This window comes from Leptinotarsa decemlineata, unplaced genomic scaffold, assembly GCF_025532065.1.
Source record: "Leptinotarsa decemlineata unplaced genomic scaffold, Ldec_3_MD MMD2_P_RNA_scaffold_2, whole genome shotgun sequence".
Taxonomy (NCBI): domain Eukaryota; kingdom Metazoa; phylum Arthropoda; class Insecta; order Coleoptera; family Chrysomelidae; genus Leptinotarsa; species Leptinotarsa decemlineata.
In genome coordinates this window covers 20,469,291-20,489,359 of record NW_027412529.1, presented here as the reverse complement: position 1 = coordinate 20,489,359, position 20,069 = coordinate 20,469,291, and the positions used below count along the sequence as shown (strand labels likewise).

General features: G+C 33.9%; 2 protein-coding genes across 4 annotated transcripts in view; one reads left to right on the top strand and one right to left on the bottom strand.

The window, feature by feature from the left end:
* Positions 1-20,069, bottom strand: part of LOC111513078 (neuropeptide CCHamide-2-like) — an 82,676-nt gene that overhangs the window by 10,198 nt on the left and 52,409 nt on the right. The gene's annotated exons all lie outside the window — the stretch shown is intronic.
* The window catches only part of LOC141486770 (uncharacterized), an 82,331-nt gene continuing 67,739 nt past the window's right edge, over positions 5,478-20,069 (top strand). Inside the window, exon 1 of one of the 2 annotated variants that reach the window (XR_012468027.1) lies at positions 5,478-5,706. Coding sequence is in view for 1 of the 2 variants with exons in the window: in XM_074185293.1 (XP_074041394.1) it covers positions 11,371-11,385 (15 nt within the window). In the remaining variant the exon portion in view is untranslated. Of the gene's footprint in view, positions 5,707-11,295; positions 11,386-20,069 lie in introns of those variants that run through there. The other variant, XM_074185293.1, reaches the window with a different exon arrangement.

Below are 20,069 nucleotides of genomic sequence, written 5' to 3'. Positions count from 1 at the left end.
AGAAAGGTTCACTGTAGGTACGCCATTGTTTTGGAAAATAATATGCTTTCAGGAATAATAGTTTAAAAGGTGAGACGTTATTATGAAAAAATAATTGTCGCCATGTGTTTCTGTATAAGCATATATTTGTTTATGCCTTGGTATATTGATGTATTCGATTCAATTCATTCAATAATTTGAAAACTTTCGAAAAACAAGAGAGAATATCCATTGTAGCTAGAGCTACGGTTGGAATTTTCAATTAAATTCATTTCGAAAAAATCATACCATATCAGTACGTGTTTCAATTGATGGATAAGTTCATGGAGTCGGGATTAGAGTATAAAAAACATGAACGATAAATGAAGGGGCCGTTGTTGCAGTTGTAGGATATGCAGGGATGGACAACATTCAATCTTTAAAACAACGTCAGCAAGAAATTCCAAAAATTCACGGCCATCAAACCCGAAGAACATTCACATTTTTTATCGACCTTTTTTTGGGTAATGGTTACCTTCCACAATCTGAAAAAATATAAAAATTATAATGGAGAACTTTATACAAGTGTAGAAGGGCAAACTTTTTAGTTTACCCCGATAAGTTACTGCGTAAAAATCAAAGTATTTTTCACAAAGAAAAATCTTCTATTTATCAGTAACTTGTCGTATTTCACAATTTTGCCTATCAAAAAAATGACTTTCGTTGAACATTCACATGTTTCGTCAATCTGAAAAAATTTTAGATCATCGGCATACATAAGTTTGAGTCAATCTTTCCATTATGACATCATTTACAGAAACGATAAATAACAAAGATTCCAAGTTTGATTTTCCAGTATTCAACATACTGTTTATTCTCAAATATTTACGACGTAAGTATTGTTGAAAGACACTTTTTTGTGTTTTTTTTGGGTATATAACCATTCATAATCTGAAAAATTAACAAATTTAAATCAATAGACAATCTACTGAGCACTATACCATGCTGAAGTAGCCTCCAGACTGAGACATGACATATGTATGTAGGGTAACTCGACTTCGATATCAAATGTATTCGTTGCGCAGAAGTATATTTTGAGAATGAATGCCAAAGCCTCAGAAAGGGCCTCTTGCAGAAGTTTATTTAGACAATTTAACATTTTAACTCTTTTCAGCATGTATATATTCGAGTTGTCAATTTTTATCTTTGAAAACAATTATAAGTTTATCACCAATGAAATCATACATAGTAGGAATACTCGTCAAAAATATAACTTCCACATTGTATTGTATTGTAAATATAAGGTTACTTCTAATTCACCTCATGTGATGGGCCCAAATATCTTCAATAAGTTACCAGAAGAAATTAAGGAGCTCAATAAAATTAACGAATTTACCCGAAATCTGAAAAAGTATTTGACTGATAGTTGTTTTTATAACCTAGACGAATTATTATATATATATATATATATATATATATATATATGTTAACTCGAAGATTCTCACGGATAAAGTATGATGAGCTGTTTTCTCGGGTTTCGCTCCGTGTTCTGTGTATTTTCTCCCCATAAGGATTATTTTCACAACGTTTCGGCAAAGTCTCATTTGCCATCTTCTGGTGATGTCTGGTTTTTTCAACTAGACTGATTAATTCGAACTCTGTGTCTCAATTTATAGGGATGGATGTTTCCCTTTACCTGCGTTGCTGCCACTACCTGTGTTTGCTCGACTACCTGTTTAGGGCTTATTACCTGAGCTGCCTCTCCTGTCTCTGTTATTGTACCTGTATTGTCATGTACCGAGTTTTGTCTCTGGAGTTGAGCAGTCTGATTGCTTGTGCGAAGTGATAAAACGGATCTCCATGTTGATGGTAATCTTTGCGCATCATCCCTCTTGTTCATATTATTAGGTCGTTTTTCAATTTCGATTGCCTCTCTGATTGTTCGTGAGTAAAAGTTTTCGTTGCTTGCTAGCATTTTTGTGTTGTCGAAATTGATGTTATGTCCTGTTTGAAGTACGTGTTGGAAGAGAGAAGACGTGGTGACTTTTCCCTTCACTGCTAGTTTGTGTTCATCTTTGCGAATGTTGATTCGTCTGTTGGTCTGGCCGATGTAAGTCCTGTCACAATCATGGCATGGTACTTCATACACTCCTTGTGATTCCAATGGTATCTGATCCTTGGGATTACGAAGCATGGACCTTATTGTTCGTTCTGGTACGAACGAAGTTGATATGTTATGTCGGTGAAGAATTCTGCTGATTTTATCTGTTGTTCCTGCAATATATGGTAGTGTGGTTGTTATGACCGGTGTATCTCGAGTTTTTTGTTGTTTTCGTGTGGTCTTGGCAGCCGCTTTTATACTTCTTTCTGAGTAGTTATTCATTTGTAGAGTTGTTTCGATGGTGTTCAACTCTTGTTGTCTGTGATCGTTGTCTGCCAGCCTCCTCGAACGTGTAATGAGTGTTTTTGCCACCGCGTGAATTTGTTTTGGGTGGTGGTGTGAATTTGCGTTTAGGTACCTGTTCGTGTGTGTTGGCTTTCGATATACCGTGTGACCTAATGTTCCGTCTGGCTTTTTCATAATCAGTACATCGAGAAATGCGAGCTGGTTGCCTTCTTCAACTTCTTTCGTAAATTTAATGCGTGGATGGATTTCATTCAAATGATTAAAAAACCTGGAAAGTTCCTGGTGACCATGAGACCAAATCACGAAGATGAGTTTAGGTTTCAAGGGTGACGTTGCTATTGCTTCGGTTTCGATTTCAAAAACTGCCATCAATAATTCTCCTATCGACGACGAAATCAAATGACATCTGATTCCAAGAGAGAAATCATCCAAGTGCCCTAAACTTTATGGACTCCCCAAAGTCCAAAGTCCACATGTGGCCTAAGTGCGTGGGCTTACACTCACCCTCCCTACTCTACAGATACAGATACAGATCACACAGTACCTTTTCAGTTTGCTCTTTACTACACTTCATCAGATTCTTTATTGATTCAACTTTATATATCTCAGATTATGAGGTTATATACTCAAAAAATCAGTAAGAAATATGGCTGGAACATCTTCACTAATTTTTCACAGAGGGAATAAAAACATGTCAATTTGTTCAAACTCAAAAATAAAAGTATATCACATCCACCTGACACCTTTCTTCAAATACTTCGGAAACATACTGGCATAGGCAAGAAATGTTTGTTATACAAGATTTCCTATCTAAAAAAGCATGGTGTCCATCAGATATCACGTTTTTGTTGAATTATAAATACATTCGTATGAAATAATCTCAAATATGCTTCTTGTGTCGCTTTCTTCAGAATAATATGAGTTATCTTCCAATCATTGGGAAATGTACTGTTTATTAGAATAAGGTTAAATGTATGTTTCAAAGGTTGAAGTAAAACAGAAATGCAATGCCCAATCAAAAAGCTGGGAATCTGATCAGACCTAAAAAACAGTTCATTTTTTGAGTCGGGAAAAGACACCTTCTAGTTTACACTTCTAGTTTGTTACAGGGCTCGGTATTTGATGTAATCTATACAAAAGCGAAATGAAAGCTGAAATCATTACCAATATCCTGCAGCTTTGTATAAGATACCTCCCCATTTTTATTTTTCATTCCACCCGGTATAATACTGTTACCATTTTAATTCCTGAGGAAGTTTCAGAAATGGAGATTTCTTGAGAACTATTATCTTCAGCGTCATTAACAAATTTATTGCGATCATTATTGATAACGCTTTTTATTTCTGTTCTTGATGTACAAAACTCGTTGAAATTAAATTGTGTATTGAATGATCTATTGTTTTCGAATGTCCGTTCCTTCTCACATATAGTTTTATAGTTTCACTACTGACGATTACTATCCACAGCTCAAAAGTGCTCCAAACGAAATTACTCCAGAAATTCATTGAGTGGGATATGAATTTTCTAAACAAACTTCATCATTTTCCGGATGTGAATGAGGAACATTTTGAACATTCATTGGAATGGACTAAAATAAGTTTTGAATACCGTTTTTTTGAAACTATGATATTTGTCTTTTGTTTGAAGAGCTTCAAAACGAATATAAAACTACTAACCACTCAACGGTTGACCCGACCCAAAAAAAATTATTATGAATAGAGAACTGAAATACCTATTGAACGAAGTATAACAAAACTCCCCTTCTTATTAAAAAAATGGTTGCGCACTCTCGAAGACGAGTGATGCGACACTACTGTCTTTCTCATCAAAACGTATTGAAAATGATACATATTTGGGTAAACTTATGTGAGACTCCAATATTTGGTCTTCTTCAGAAGGGGACAGGACTATTTCCTTCCGCTCTGTATTCAATGGTCTCACCAGTATTTTCCCCTGATGGAATTGGGAACTAGAGCAATATATGAAAAACGAATTTTGAAAGGAGTCTGGAAGAATATCGAATGCCTTTATTTCTATTTGATGCAAACCGTAGAATCATAATTGTAAAGGTTTTCCTGATACTCGTTTTGACTATACTTTCTTGGCATTATAAGCCCTCTTGTTACTTTCTATTATTTTCACAATTATAAACGACAAATTAGTTGAATATTCAATGTCTCAATTTATTTCCTCTCAGGTTGATTTGAATTTAATTTGGACATAATTCAATTGTGTTATTATTCCTTGGAGTAAACCGTTTCTCAAATATTTGTATTTGTTAGGGACAGTTTGAATCCACTCATCCATTGTGTCCTTCGTAGTTTTGGGTGATGACACTTATCTTTATATCCCCATCAGCACCATCTTGGATAAATAAACAAAACTTAGCACTCCTTGCTATCATAAAATTACGACTTCGCTTGTTACGTTGTCAGTTCGTTGAAATTTCCATTATATTCATACCGTTAGTTGATTCATTTCCAGCTATAGGAATTGTCTTCAGATTTGAAAGGGATTTTTTCAGAAGAGATTAGATTTTTCAGAAGAGCTTTCGGCTTTTCATTTCAACGTTATACTATAAACGTTAACTAACCTGAATGAATTTAATTCCAATAATGATAAAATAATAATGATTTACCAAAACATTGTGTGGAATTGGCTGCGGTGGTAGTGTGCCCGACTCACGATATATATATATATATATATATATATATATATATATATATATATATATATATATTATTAGTTATTATGATTATTATTTTTGTTGTTCTCAAAATGAAAATTTTGATTTGGCTAGACTCTTATGTTGAGTTCAAATCCTACAACTCAGTGTATAGAGATTTTTCTCAACACCTCAGGTTGATTCAGGCACAAACACAACGATTACTTACGCAAATTGACTTTAACTGTGAATGAATTTGAAAAAGACACAACTGAATTCAGAAAATGTAGAACAATTTCAATTAAGAAATGTAAAAATGTTGAATTCAAAATATATATATATAAATTATCAAAAGAGAAAATTAACTAATTCTAAAAATGTTCTAAACCTACACCGAACTGATTTAGTATGAATATCGGAACGCACTCTTTGTCTGTAAAATGTCAGTTAATAATTCAGGGTCACTGTAACTTATTTGGTTTGCAAACGAAATATCTGGATTCAAAATTTAATTCAATTGTCCGGATTTTTGTTCTTGGACAATTTCTTTCATATATGCATATATTTAACTTGAAGTTGAATAGGTAAATACCTGATTTTCCTCCAATGTTTTTGTGTGTGGTGTGAGTTTTCTAACCTTCGTAACTGGAACTTGGACTGGAACTTGCTTTATCAGGTTGGTTATCACTATATTTATTTTTAATTATTACTATACTATACAATACAATCCTATTCAATTTTTAACTTTTCTTTATAAAATTTTTCAATTTCTGGAGACAAAAATGTTCTTGGCATTCACCTTCGTCGCCTTGAGGAGAATCCCCTTGTTGATAAAAAAGTTGAAAATCTCTTACTTTCCTTAGTTACCACCTCTCATTACTTCAAAATTTCAACTTCAATATCACAAAAACTGTCTATTCTATGATTTTCATATTTGTTCCTAAATTTAAATATATCGTTACTTAACAATTATGTACAGAAATGGTAAACCTCACTTATGTCTGATTATAAATATTCTTCAAAAGCATTACTTGGTGTCCGTATCTAAGAAAATGGTTTACAACAATAATATTCGAATTTTTTATTATTCCTAAATTTAAGTACTTTTCTTGGTTTTTTACATTTTGTTTTCAATCGAGGACCGCCTGCCCGGTACTGACGATGCCCAATAGGCTGAAACAGCTGTCTACCGGTGGCTCTTAGACTGAAATCAATGTGAGAATGATCTGAATGGTACTTATTTATTTATCTTTTGATTTTCATGGAATTATTTTCCAGCAGCTTGACTGTATTAACCTTTCTCGATTTCATATCATTTCTAGAAACATGTGGATTCGTTTTTCGATGACATTTCAGATCAGCTTACGAAATGTCTGCCAACGCAGTTGTCGGTTGATTGATCAATTCACCAACACTGACATAAAAACTTGGCAAGTTGACTTGGGTGTCACACCAATAGGTGGTTCCATTTATGTCTCGCTTGCGTTCACGCAGTTATTTATATTAAGTACTTTTCTTGGTTTTTCACATTTTGTCCATTAGTCAGGCAAGCTATGGGTTATACTGTAGACGACCCCTCCCGATACAGAAGGTCCCGACACTCTGTCGAATGAGGCCCCTATATCTTCCGTTGAAAGATGAACAACGTTTTCATCCAATTCACCCCAGCCAGGCAGGGGTACACCGTGAAGGGCGGTACTGATGTCTGAGGACATTCATGCCGCCATACCATCAACACCCACCATCAGTCATGACCCGTTTGTCCTTCTGGCAAACATCAGTTCAAATGGTAAGTGAGCCAGGCTCCAACCTGTCTAAATTCAAGATGATTTTATACCACATTTTGTCTTCAATGGAGAATGTACTGACGATACTCAACATGCTGAAACAGCTGCCTGCCTATCGGTGGCTCTTAAATTGAAATCAATATGGAAATGATCAGAATAGTACTTATCTATCTTTAGTTTTTCATGGAATTATTTTCCAGCAGCTTGATTGCTTAATCTTTCTTGATTATTATATATAAAACTTGAAATGCACAGTTCTGGTGTAAGTGAGATCAGTGACATCTGCTGTAGCAAAATTTAAATTAGTTGTGTGGCAAGAAACTCAAGAAAAATATTAACGATGAATGGCATTAATCTGGAAGTAATACCCAATTAAAAAGGGGCAAAAATATTTTGTGAAGGATGGAAATTCAATTCAACAAATTTTGTACATCACACGGTTTTTGTTCAATCCCAAGCTGGCTCAAGTTACAAAAAGCATTATACATTTGAATTTTGTTTCTACGCCATGAAATAAGATTAAATAAAAAGTATTTCCATCAAACTCAATAGAGCATGATGAAGGTATCCAGATTGGTGAAAATATTTTTCAGTGAAGGGAATAAAAGGGAGAGTCGGACTTGGATTAACCCGTGAGGAATGAAATTGATTGATCCAATTTGACACCTGTGTAGTTTCCACAATCTCTGTCGTAAATGGTGTAGGCATCCTTTCAATACCTTTCGTTTTTTGGATGAATTACATTTTATCCATTAGGCATGGAGAAATAGCTGCAGGACACATGTCAACCACGTGTCCAGTAAATTCATTTTCTGAAATACATTTATGTAATTTTCATGTAATAAAGTCAATTAAAAGATGATGAAACAGAAATTCGATCCGTCCAGGAAATAATACATATCACCACTTGAAATATCAATTCATGTAGATATTTATCTAATTATTATTGTAAATGTTTACAGGAGAGAAAGATTAGTGATTTGTTTTGTCTGAATACAGTCGAGTTGTTTTTTTTTAAAGAAGAATTTGGACTTTCATAAGTACAATTGCAATTGAAAATAAAAATGGAGGGTTAGTAAGGATAGTTTTCCAAAGAGGCAACAGTTGTTACAAGGCTACATATACATGGCTATTCAAATTCATGTCTATGCATAGGGATCTCATATACAGTGAGAGTTTGTTGAATTATTTCAAAGTTACATACTTTCGGATAATAACAAATTATGTCGAAACATTGACTATTGCTATTTTGGTTCTGACCCCTTTCGAACGCTTCTTGGTTCAACAAATATTGCGGGGGAGCTGTCGCCTCCAAAAAACTCGCCTACTGGCAGTGGCGCAAAAATCCCAGTGCCGAAAATAGAACTAGGTTTGTTAATGCTCGCAACATCTGCAAAATTAGAACAAATGAAAGACAAGAGTTTCACAATCAGAGAATTAGGAATAAACTGCTTGCTAATCACAACGGGTCTAGATCCTTCTGGTCGATAGCTGAAGCTGTTAATCAGAACTTTACAAAATCCACAATTCTACCACTAACAATAGCGGATGGTTCAATTGCAACAACAGCCATAGAAAAAGCAAATCTGCTATCTGAACAATTTACGTCTCAATCCACAGTCGGTTTTCTGGAGAAGGCACCACCCACTATTCCCACAGTAGAATCTACAATGCCATAAATTACTTTTCGACAGCGTCTACTCAGACGAATTTTGAAACAGCTTGATATTAACAAGGCGTCTGGTCCTGATGAAGTGCCCGTGATCGTATTTGAGAAGCGAGAAGGAAGGGGTTTTTCCTTCTTTTTGGAGTATTGCTGGCGTTCAGCCTATTCCCGAAAAGGGAAAATGAGTCTTCCAAATAAGTATAGACCAGTCGTTTTGCTATAAGTGATATCAAAATTCATGGAGAGAGCCGTAAATCACCATATCCTTGAATATTCGGAAGGCTTCAACATCTTGAGCGATCATCAATATGGCTTTCGGAAACAAAGATCAACAGGCAATCTTCTATCGTATGTCACCCATAATTGGAATAACGCAATCGAGAAACAAGAGAGTAAAGAGATGTTGCGCTTGATATTTCTAAGGCCTTTGATCCTGTATGGCGTGAGGATTTGCTGACCGAACTTCGATGCTACGGATTTTCGGATCATTTTTATGTATGTCTCTCCAGCTTTCTGAAAGAACGTTTCCTGCAAGTGTCCATCGATGGATATCTCTCGAATACTTTTACCACCAACGATGGTGTTCCCAGGGGATCCATATTGTCTCCATCCAATACATTACTTGTCTCGTCATTCCATTCAGATTCCAGGACGTCGGCTACAGATGCACATCTTCACCGGGAGCAGGATGTTGCATATCTTGATGACGATCTAGAGGTGATTTCGAGTTGGGTTGAAAGTAAACAGGTTCAATTTGATGTCACAAAAACCCCGACATCGTTCTCCTCCAAAAAAGATGAATGTCTCCGAACCGGATATAATAATGTCAGGACATCATACGTTAAAAGGTAAGACCTCGTTAGTCCTTAGCTCGCACAAGATTCTCAACTTCTGAGAGTTGTCTTTTGTATGAGGGCGACAGCTGGTTAACGGAAAAACAGATTTTGAACAGATTTTTCAAACAGACAATTCTGCTGTCTGCAGTTGTTGGGGGTTAAAATGTGGTGGCACAATCATGTCGATGGAATTGCAAAGGCTGCTTTTCAAAAGCTTGGAATACTGTTCCGAACCATCAGAAAAGTGTACAAACCCCAGCACCTTTTGATGCTTTATAAAGCTCAGATCAGACCTTCTTTGGAGTATTGTTCACATGTATGGAGCTCCGCCCCTAAGCATACCCCGAAGCTGCTGGATTCCATCCAGAATAGATCCGCCTGATAGGGGACTCGAACACTTCTCGCAACTTCGAATAAAGGTTGGATATTTGTCTCTCTTCTATAGATACTTTCACGGGAGACGTTCGAGTGACTTGGCATATTTGTTCTCACCAAGAGCGGTGCATATCAGAAATACGTGACGGACTGTGACTGCTCATCGTTTTTAGGTTCAACTCGAACTTGCTCCAAAACTCTTTCATTTAGAGAACTGTGAATATGTGGAATAATCTTCTTGAGAACGTTTTTCCAAATGAATTCAATCTCCAGCGATTCAAATCCAACGTGAATCGCTACTTTCTCAAAGGCACCGCTTTTAGAGCGCCTTGAGGATTCTCCTGTAGTGCATAAACGCAAGTTACTACAACGAAATAGTTATAAAAATATATTATTTTTGCTGTAGGATGTATATATACATTATTCAGCCTTTCGTTACAGCTTCATTGATCACATGGGACAAATTATTGTTGACTAACGCCGAGTGTTATTTTCCAAATCGTATCTAGTAGAAAGTTTGACTATAACCACTCAACCATTCTTCCTCAATAATGATGAGATTCGAATCTGTTGTGGTGCTCGATAATTTCATCATCAAACTTCCAGTCTACAGCTTGTTTCATATGAGTTTCTGAGACTCTTCTCTCCAGAAATTCCTACTTTGAATCTAGTTAGTCATTGATGGAGGTATCATCATCTTCAACTTTATGAAAAAGATTGTAAAAACGTTCCTGTTCATATTAACTTCGAAATTTATAGACATCCGATCAGAGATGAAAAAGTACTCGCGCGGATGCTGTCTAAGCAAAAGTACTCAAAAACGGTATAACCATTTTCGCACAACTCATTGAATCACTGAAATATTCATAATTAAGATTGCTCGGTCTGTGAAACTCGGCGCGAGTAGTAAAAGGTTAACAAAGCTTATCGTCTTTTCAATTCAAAAAACCCTTCATGGAACTGAATTTCTTTTAATTTCATTTCCGATCTCTTCTCATTTATTCATTTATTTACGAGCAATCCCATTCAAAGTATAAATAACAATGAATTACTAATACAAATTCCAACTAAGAATAACTTGAAAGGGGTGAATTTAAAGCTTAAAAAGGGGTTAATTTTAGAGTATAAAAAAACAAGAAACAGTGTCCAATTTTGTCCAAATATGTTAACTGCTATATTGTGCTAACTTATTGTAAATATTGTTGAAATTATTATTATCATCTTTTCCATACTGTGAATAAAGTACAGAAAGGTTTCGGCTTCAACTTCTCCATCTCTTTACAAAAAATATGGGAATCTTCCAAAGAGATGTCAGTGAAACTGGGCGCGAGTAGTGGAAAGGTGTCACCTTTTCAATTGAAAAAACCCTTCATAAATCTGACTTTTTATTCTCGAATACTCATTTCTGATTTTTTTTTCATTTGAATTTTTCCTGAATATGGTAACTGTTAAATATACTCCTTTCAATTCGAACAGGATTCCTATGCATGAGATTTAATCAAAGGAGCGAATGAATATCATCGATGATATGAGTAGATCAAACCCATTCCATAACATAAAGTCGTAATTTTATGAATGATTTGATTGCTTCCTTCCATAATGTTTTCCAGATATAGTAGTGAAGAGCTGATAAGGAAAGTGTCTTACGTCGAAATATCGTATTTCCACCAGTGAGGATGACAGTGTTCCATGTAAGTGAAATTTTAATGCTTCATTTATTATATTGCCTAGGAATTCTGTGAATTATATCTGATTCGATTTCACACGAATATTTGGAATACAAACTGAATAGAGAAACGTGTCTTTCGTATAATTGAGCGTTCATATGAAAGTATTTTTTTTTGTGTAATTCAATGTTTATATGAAAATAGCTGTTTCGAAAAGGCTTTTTTTTTCAGTTTGTGTCTGAAAGTTACTTTTTTGCATGATTTACATATCTTTTTTTCGAATACATTTTTTAAATTAATTGGCTCCCTCCCTTTCTCTGGAAGATTCCCAATTTTTTTATATAGATAGAGAAGTAGAACGCCAAAAGCTATCTCTCTCAAAAAAAATCTCTTCTAAAAATATACCCCTTTCAAATCAAGTGAGGAAGTTGTTCACCCCCCAAATTAGTGAGTTATAATAGCAGAGTGAACAATTTCTTATCATTTAATCATAATGGGATCAGCAACGTAACAAAACTTCAAATATGTTATGTAACTGTTGATACTGAGAGACGGAATGATGATGAACGCTTGTTCATCCTTGTCCAGACTGCAGACTCAAGTTTTCAAAAGCCCTGCTCATGATATCCACAAAACTGTCTTTCACGGTACTCAAAACAACTCTCTTTATCAAAGAAAAGTTGGAATTATGTGAAAACTTTCATGAAGTGAGAGTTTTGATTTGGTTGGACGTTGGTTCGTTGTGTTCTTCGATGGGGTAGTCTAAGATACTCAATCTTCTTGTGTTACTGAATCTTTCTAGGGTTCTTGATCCTTTACTTCAGTGGTCTTCAGTGGTGGTGGTCTTTATGATTCCATATTGTTCAAAGAAGTGATTCCTATAACGATCAATTTTTTTAACTTTTTAGTCATTTGCACTGTTGATTTGCAATATTCGGGTAGCTTATTTGGAAAGCTAGGTTTCACGGATAGTATTTTGTTCATCGAGAACCTTTGAAAAAGATAATAATAATAATAATGATTGAATAGCGCTGAAATAATTTTACAGAAAGTGCATCTAGGAAATACAAATTAATATAAAACAAGCGCTTGTATGTGATAAAAAACTCATGCCTGATTATAAAATATAAAATACTAGTGGACCCGGCAAACGTCGTTTTTCCTGACAGTCAATGAATGAGCAGATTTAGGATTTTAAAATTGATACAAAATTATTAAGTGTAATAAAATAAATGGTATTGGTATTTATTAAAATAAATGGTTTGGTTGGATGGAAGAGCAAGGTCTGCTCATGTTGCGATTTCTCCGTAGCATGGTCAGAAATTGACCATTTGATAGGATTTTTGTTTATATATATATTTTTTTTTCTTTGTATTTTGTTCCTATCAATAAAATCTATTATTATTATTATTAATTGGTAGTAAGACTTTACTCTTCAGTGAGCTGTCAGATGCGTTTTATTATTATTATTTTTATATTGATGAAATATCACGTTTTGATATTTATTATTCTATTCCCGACGAAAACAAATTCAAAAACCCAAAAATAATGAAAATTCGTCCAGCCGTTCTTGGGTTTTTTTATTATTATTATTATTTTCATTGATGAAATATCATATTTCAATACTTATCTTTCTATTCCCGATGAAGACAAATCCAAAAACACAAAAATCATAAAAACTGATGAAATATTACATTATACTTATTATTTTATTCCCGAAGAAGACAAATCCTAAAACACAAAAATCATAAAATCTGGTCCAGCTGTTCTTGAGTTCTTCAATTACCTATTAACTTTATCATTTTTATTGATGGAATATCATTTTTGATACTTATTATTTCATTTTCGACGAAGACAAATCCAAAAACATAAAAAATTTTAAAAATTGGTACATCTGCTCTTGAGTTCTTTTATTATTATTATTATCATTATTTTTATTGATGATATATCATATTTCAATACTTATTATCCTATTCCCGATGAAGACAAATCCAAAAACACAAAAATCATAAGAATTGGTCCAGCTGTTCTTGAATTCCATTATTTTTATCATTATTTTTTTTTATATTTACCTTTCAAACCTTTCCTGGACTTTCCCGAATAATTCAAAACCAAAATTAGTCAAATCAGTCCCAGCCGCTCTCGAGTTTTAGCAAGATCCACGAACAGCAATTCATTTTTATTCAGCGTGAATCACGGTCGATGGTAGGTAAGACGTTTCTGGAAAACGCAAAGCATGATTTTTCTGAAAATTTCACCTCTCACATTTCCTCACCTATTCTATCGATCTAAAATATTTTCAGCATTGCGGCGTTGCCACTTCCATCAAAAAGTCCTAGCAACTTTATTTTTTTAAATGGAATACCCCGTATATTAATACATTTTTGGAATCGCTCTGGTATTTTGATACTTTTTTTTGATAATATCCTATAACTATCTCTATTTGTTTTCGAGATAAAAAATAAATTGTGCTAAATATGGTCCAAAACATAGCCTTAATTGAAATTAAGTACATCAGTACTCTCAATTCATGAAAAGTTGATATTTTGATGATAGTTTGGACAAACTCGAAATATTCAAATAACACCAAGAAATCGACTCCATATCATACAGGGCGTGCTAAAATTACTATTATTTCCATTGTGCATAAAAGTAGTCAAAAGTTCAATTTTTCAAATGAAACCCCCTGTATATTACTTGATAAATTGAGATGGTGAAAAATGCTTCAAGATGATATATCATATCCCTATACCTGAATCGTGAGGTTTTCTCAATAAACTCGCTTCTTCTAGAAACATTATTTTTTTTAGAATTTGGATCTAGGTAGCAGTGGAATTATCAAGCTTATAGCAGTTCGGTTACATTTATAAGTAATTTACAAAGAGTTATCGACGGTGTTTCGAATCATCTTCCAAAATGAATATCGATTATTCAAACGAAGTTCTTATGAAATTATTTATTATACACATGAACAAAGTGATCATTTTCAGAACGTGTAAAAAATTCAACCAAATGTATCCTGAAGTAACACCAATGAACGAGAGGAAGTTTGTTAGATAACAAAATAATTTCCTTAACTATGGCTCAAAGTCTCCAGGGAACAACTGTACCAAAAATCAGTCATTTCTAGGTAAAAAGTGAGATTTTGTGGGCTAAAACATGTGAAAGTACAGACAATAACAGAATAGGATGATTCAAAATAACAAAATTGTAAACAAAATATCACATTTTCACAATAAATGCTGAAAATGTTGTCCATTACATTCTAAACACTTCGAAATGTTTTTTTGTACGCGACTTGTGATTGCTTTTTCAATTTCCTGGGGATCCAGATCTTCAATACTCCGCACTATTCACCGTCGCAATTCTTCTTTGATAGGCACTGGAGTACTGTATACCCTTTATTTTAAAACACCCCATAAAAAAAGTCAAGTGGCGTGAGATCGGGTGATCTCGGTGGCCAATCCCACGGCCCTAAACGTCTAAACCAACGATCGTCGAAGAGTTCGTCAAGTTTCCTGGAATCTTCCTGGGTGGAATGAGCTGGCGTTCCGTCCAGTTGAAACTACGAATTTCTATATTCATCTTAAGGCAAATTTTCAAGAAAATCGGTTACAGTCGTCCTCAATATTTGGAGATATCTCTCTGCATTCATTGTGTCTTTAAAATATAAAAGTTAATTTTATTTTTCTTCAGAATACAGAAAACATTCAGGTCAATTTTTTCTTGAAAACCCATTTCTTTTGTAACATGAGGATTATGATCAACCCAAAAATGTTTATTCCTTCTATTGAAAATACCATTCCTCGTAAATTTTGATTCGTCGCTCCAAATTATTTTTGACAAAAATTCCCGATCTTCTTGTATATGAATCAAAAGGGATTCACATAAATGCATTCTACATTCGAAGTCTTCTGCTTTTAGAGCTTGAACTTTGGTAAATTTATACGGATGCATTCCGTGATTTTTCAAAATTTGTTGTACTGAAGCATGTGATACACCTAAATCTTTTTGGGAAAGAAAGTTTTTGGCTTTCTACTACTCCATCTGATACAAAAAAAAAAGGGATGAGAGAATCTTCCAAAGAAAGGAAGGAAGTAATCAATTTGAAACTCTATACATGAATGTGTAGATCATGCAAAGAAGTAACTTTCAGACACAAACTGAAAGAAAGTCCTCCTGAAACAGCTACTTTCATATAAACATTGAATTACACGAAAGAAAATAATTCTTTCGGAACGAATACTTCTATATGAACACTGAATTATACAGAAGATACTTTCCTCTACTCAGTGTGTATTTCAAACATTTGTTGTGGAATAAGAATCAGATATCATTCACACATAATGTTATCCAATTTGGTACTGAAGAGCCTTAGGGCAAGTGTCTTAAGGCGAAACATCGGTGTATACCAGTGAGGGTGACAGTGTTCTATGTGAGTACAATTTATTACCATTCATTCAAAGTAGAACTCATGTGAATGATATCTGATTCTGATTCCACATCAAATGTTTGAAATAAACACTGAGAAGAGAAAAGTATCTTCTGTATAATTCAGTGTTCATATAGAAGTATTTGTTTTGAAAGAATTATTTTCTTTCGTGTAATTCAATGTTTATATGAAAGTAGCTGTTTCAGGAGGACTTTCTTTCAGTTTGTGTCTGAAAGTTACTTCTCTGCATGATCTACACATTCATGTATAGAGTTTCAAATTGATTACTTCCTTCCTTTCTTTGGAAGATTCTCTCATCCCTTTTTTTTTGTATCACATGGAGTAGTAGAAAGCCAAAAACTTTCTTTCCCAAAAAAATTAATCAGTCCTAAAAATATAACCCCTTCAATTCACCTAAATCTTTTTCTGCACTGCGAATGGAAGCTTCTGGATATGCATAAAAATATGCCAAAACGTTAACAGTATTGTCCTCATTTGAAGTAATAGGTTTTGGTAATGTTGAAGGCGCTTTTAACATAGAGCCATAGTTAAGGAAATTATTTTGTAATCTTACAAACTTCCTCTCGTTCATTGGTGTTGATTCAGGACACATTTGGTTGAATTTTCTACAAGTTCTGGCAATAATTTGATCACACTGTCCGTGTATAATAAATAATTTCATAAGAACTTCGTTTGAATAATTAATATTTCCATTCATTTTTGGCGATTTTTTGAAACACCGTCAATAACCATTTATCAATCACTTATAAAAGTAACCGAACTACTATAAGCTTGATAATTCCACTGCTATGATCCAAATTCTAAAAAAAATAATGTTCCTAGAAGAAGCGACTTTATTGAGAAAATTTGACGATTTTGGTATAGGAATATGGTACATCATTTTGAAGCATTTTCACCATCTTTCAATTTACCAAGTAATATACAGGGGGTTTCATTTGAAAAAATGAACTTTTGACTACTTTTATGCACAATGGAAATAATAGTAATTTTAGCACGCCCTGTATGATATGGAGTCGATTTCTTGGTGTTATTTGAATATTTCGAGTTTGTCCAAACTATCATCAAAATATCAACTTTTCATGAATTGAGAGTACTGATGTACTTAATTTCAATTAAGGCTATGTTTTGGACCATATTTAGCACAATTTATTTTTTATCTCGAAAACAGATAGAGATAGGTATAGGACATTATCGAAAAAAAATATTAAAATACCAGAGCGATTCCAAAAATGTATTAATATACGGGGTGTTCTATTTAAAAAAATAAAGTTACTAGGACTTTTTGATGGAAGTGGCAACGCCGCAATGCTGAAAATATTTTAGATCGATTAAACAGGTGAGGAAATGTGAGAGGTGGAATTTTCAGAAAAATCATGCTTGGCGTTTTCTAGAAACGTCTAACTTACCATCGACCGTGAGTCACGCTGTATATTAGATGAAGTATATTCAACATCGGAAATATTAAATGAAATTTGTAAATCTAAAATATGAATAAATAAAATCTAATATTGAAAATGTGAATTATCCATTTGATATTTCAACATTGAGCATACTTCAATTATCAAAAATACAGGGCTATTCAAATTCGTTTCTGTACATGGGGATCTAGTAAACGTTAAGAGATAGAGAGTCCGTTGAATTGTGGCAAAGTTGCATATTTTAGAGACCTATTCAATGATGTAAAGAAATCGAATAAAGCTCTTTTGGTTCTAGATATATACAGGAAAAAACAAAAAATCCCAAATAATTTTTGTGTCTATATCTTCAATATTCGCTGACATATTGAAAATCTGTCCACATTTTGCTATTGCCACCCACATCTTTGAAATTTTAAATACAGACCTGTAATTTCACTTCATATTGATAAATTAAATTAAATTTTGTATTTCGGGATTTTTCGGTAATATTCGATTAAAATTGTGTGATTTATCCCTATTTGAATTACGGCCCTGGAAATTGGTTGACTGAGTTGAATAAAAACACAATAGCAACTTTCACGTCTCCCTATGTACCGTAGAGTTTTTAAAGAGCTTTTTTTTCATTTTTAGGTACCTATTCATATTTTTTCCATTGCTCTGAGCGTTTTCTACAATGAACTTCGAATAAGAAAACCTTTTATGATTATCTGAAACATATCTACTACAAAAATATATTATATGTGTTTTGATGAGCAGAAAAAAAAATGGTAGCAATAATAACATTCGAAACGAACACTATAATTATAATGAAAATTGAAATGAAGTAAGTAATTTATATACACAAAAAAATTAATTGTGCAATAAATGTTCGAATTGGAGTCCTTCCATTTCGAGACAAATAATGGTACAATAAGATGGTCTGCAAGATAACCAGATCTTACTATTTTGAACTATTTTCTATGGGGGACTTTGAAAAATAGGATTTACGCTGGCAGAGAGAAAATGTGGAAGACTCGAGATTGAGGATTTAGAATGATTTCGCAACAATGCAGCAAATAAGTGTATTAAGAGCAATAAATAATATGGAAAACCCAGTTTAAAAATGTCTCGAAATGGAAGGACTCCAATTCGAAAATTTATTGTACCAAAATTTTTTTTTGAGTACCTATATAAATTACTTCATTTCAATTTTCTTTACAAATATAGTGTTTGTTTCGGATGTTATTGTTGCTATCATTTCTTTTTCTGCTCATTAAAACACATATAATATATTTTTGATGTAGATATGTTTCAAATAATCATAAAAGGTTTTCTTATTCAAAGTTCATTGTAGAAAACGCTTAGAGCAATGGAAAAAATATGAATAGGTACCTAGAAATGGAAAAAAACTCTTAAAAAAACTCTACGGTACATAGGGAGACGTGAAAGTTACTATTGTGTTCTTATTCAACTCAGTCAACCAATTTCCAGGGCCGTAATTTAAAAGGGAATAATTCACACAATTATAATCAAATATTATCGGAAAATCCCGAAATATAATATTGAATTCAATTTCTCAGTATGAAGTGAACGTCTACGATCCAAAAACTTCAACAAAAAATACAGGTCCGTATTTAAAAATTCATAGATGGGGGTGGCCCAAGTCAGATGACACCCTGTATAAAAGATTCCTGTATATATTCTGATAGACCACATCAAGTGCCAATAGCAAAATGTGGACAGATTTTCAATATGTCTGCGAATGAAGAAGATATAGGCAAAAAAACAATTTGTGATTTTTTGGTTTTTCTTGTATATCTCCAGAACCAAAAGAGCTATTTTCGATTTCTTCACATCATTGAATAGGTCTCTGAAATACACAACTTTTCTACAATTTAACCGACACTCTATCTCTTTTCGTTTACGAGATCCCCATGTACAGAAACGAATTTGAACAGCCGTGTATAACAAGGTTACGTTTATAATATGAGTGTTTGGTAAATAGTTTGTCGAAAATTCTTCGGTGTGCATATTAATGAAATCAAGTAGATGAAATTAAACAATGCAATAGTTCTAATACGTAGTCGAATGTCCCAAAAATAGAGTACGAAATATTTTGCATTCTGCGTTGATTTTAGTCACGGACACACCACATGTCAAGGATAAAATAAATATACAATGAGCTTTTTTAAAATATAACCTTGTAGTGAAATGAATCTCATTATGTTACTCTGTATGTTCAAGAAGTACTTCAGCGACCACGATCAAAAACTGTATTCATTTTTTCTCGTGTTAGACTAAAAATAAAGTGTGCCAGGTCTTTTATCATGATTGGAAATGATTTACAGTTTTTTATGTTATACATTTAGGAGTTGTAGATAATCAGTTTTCCCCAGCTTTTCATACACTATCAATTTGGAATTATCCAAATTTTGAAGGGAGTGTATCGTCGTATCGCGTAGGGATATATAACGCTAGTTGTATACTGGACGGCCAGTATAAAATCGGCCGATATTTTATTGGTAGCGGGTGCTTGCACACTCACCGGAATTTTATCGGTCAAACAATCAGTTGCTTTGTTGTCGTAATTAGCACGCACTACCTAAACGAAGTTAATGTGTAGTAACTACAATTTCACCGAGCATTCGAGACTAGTATGGTCGATAAAAAACCGGTGAGTATGCAAGAGTGTATTTAGTCACGTACGCCACTACTTACCGGTACTGCCGGCGATACAGTGGCAGTGGACGGCTGCTCAGCGGTATTTTACCGGCGACGATCACCGGTCGGCGTGTGTGCCAGGTCCCGTTCCCACATGTGGTTCACTATTGGAATTTGGACGACCGGTACAAAGTCGG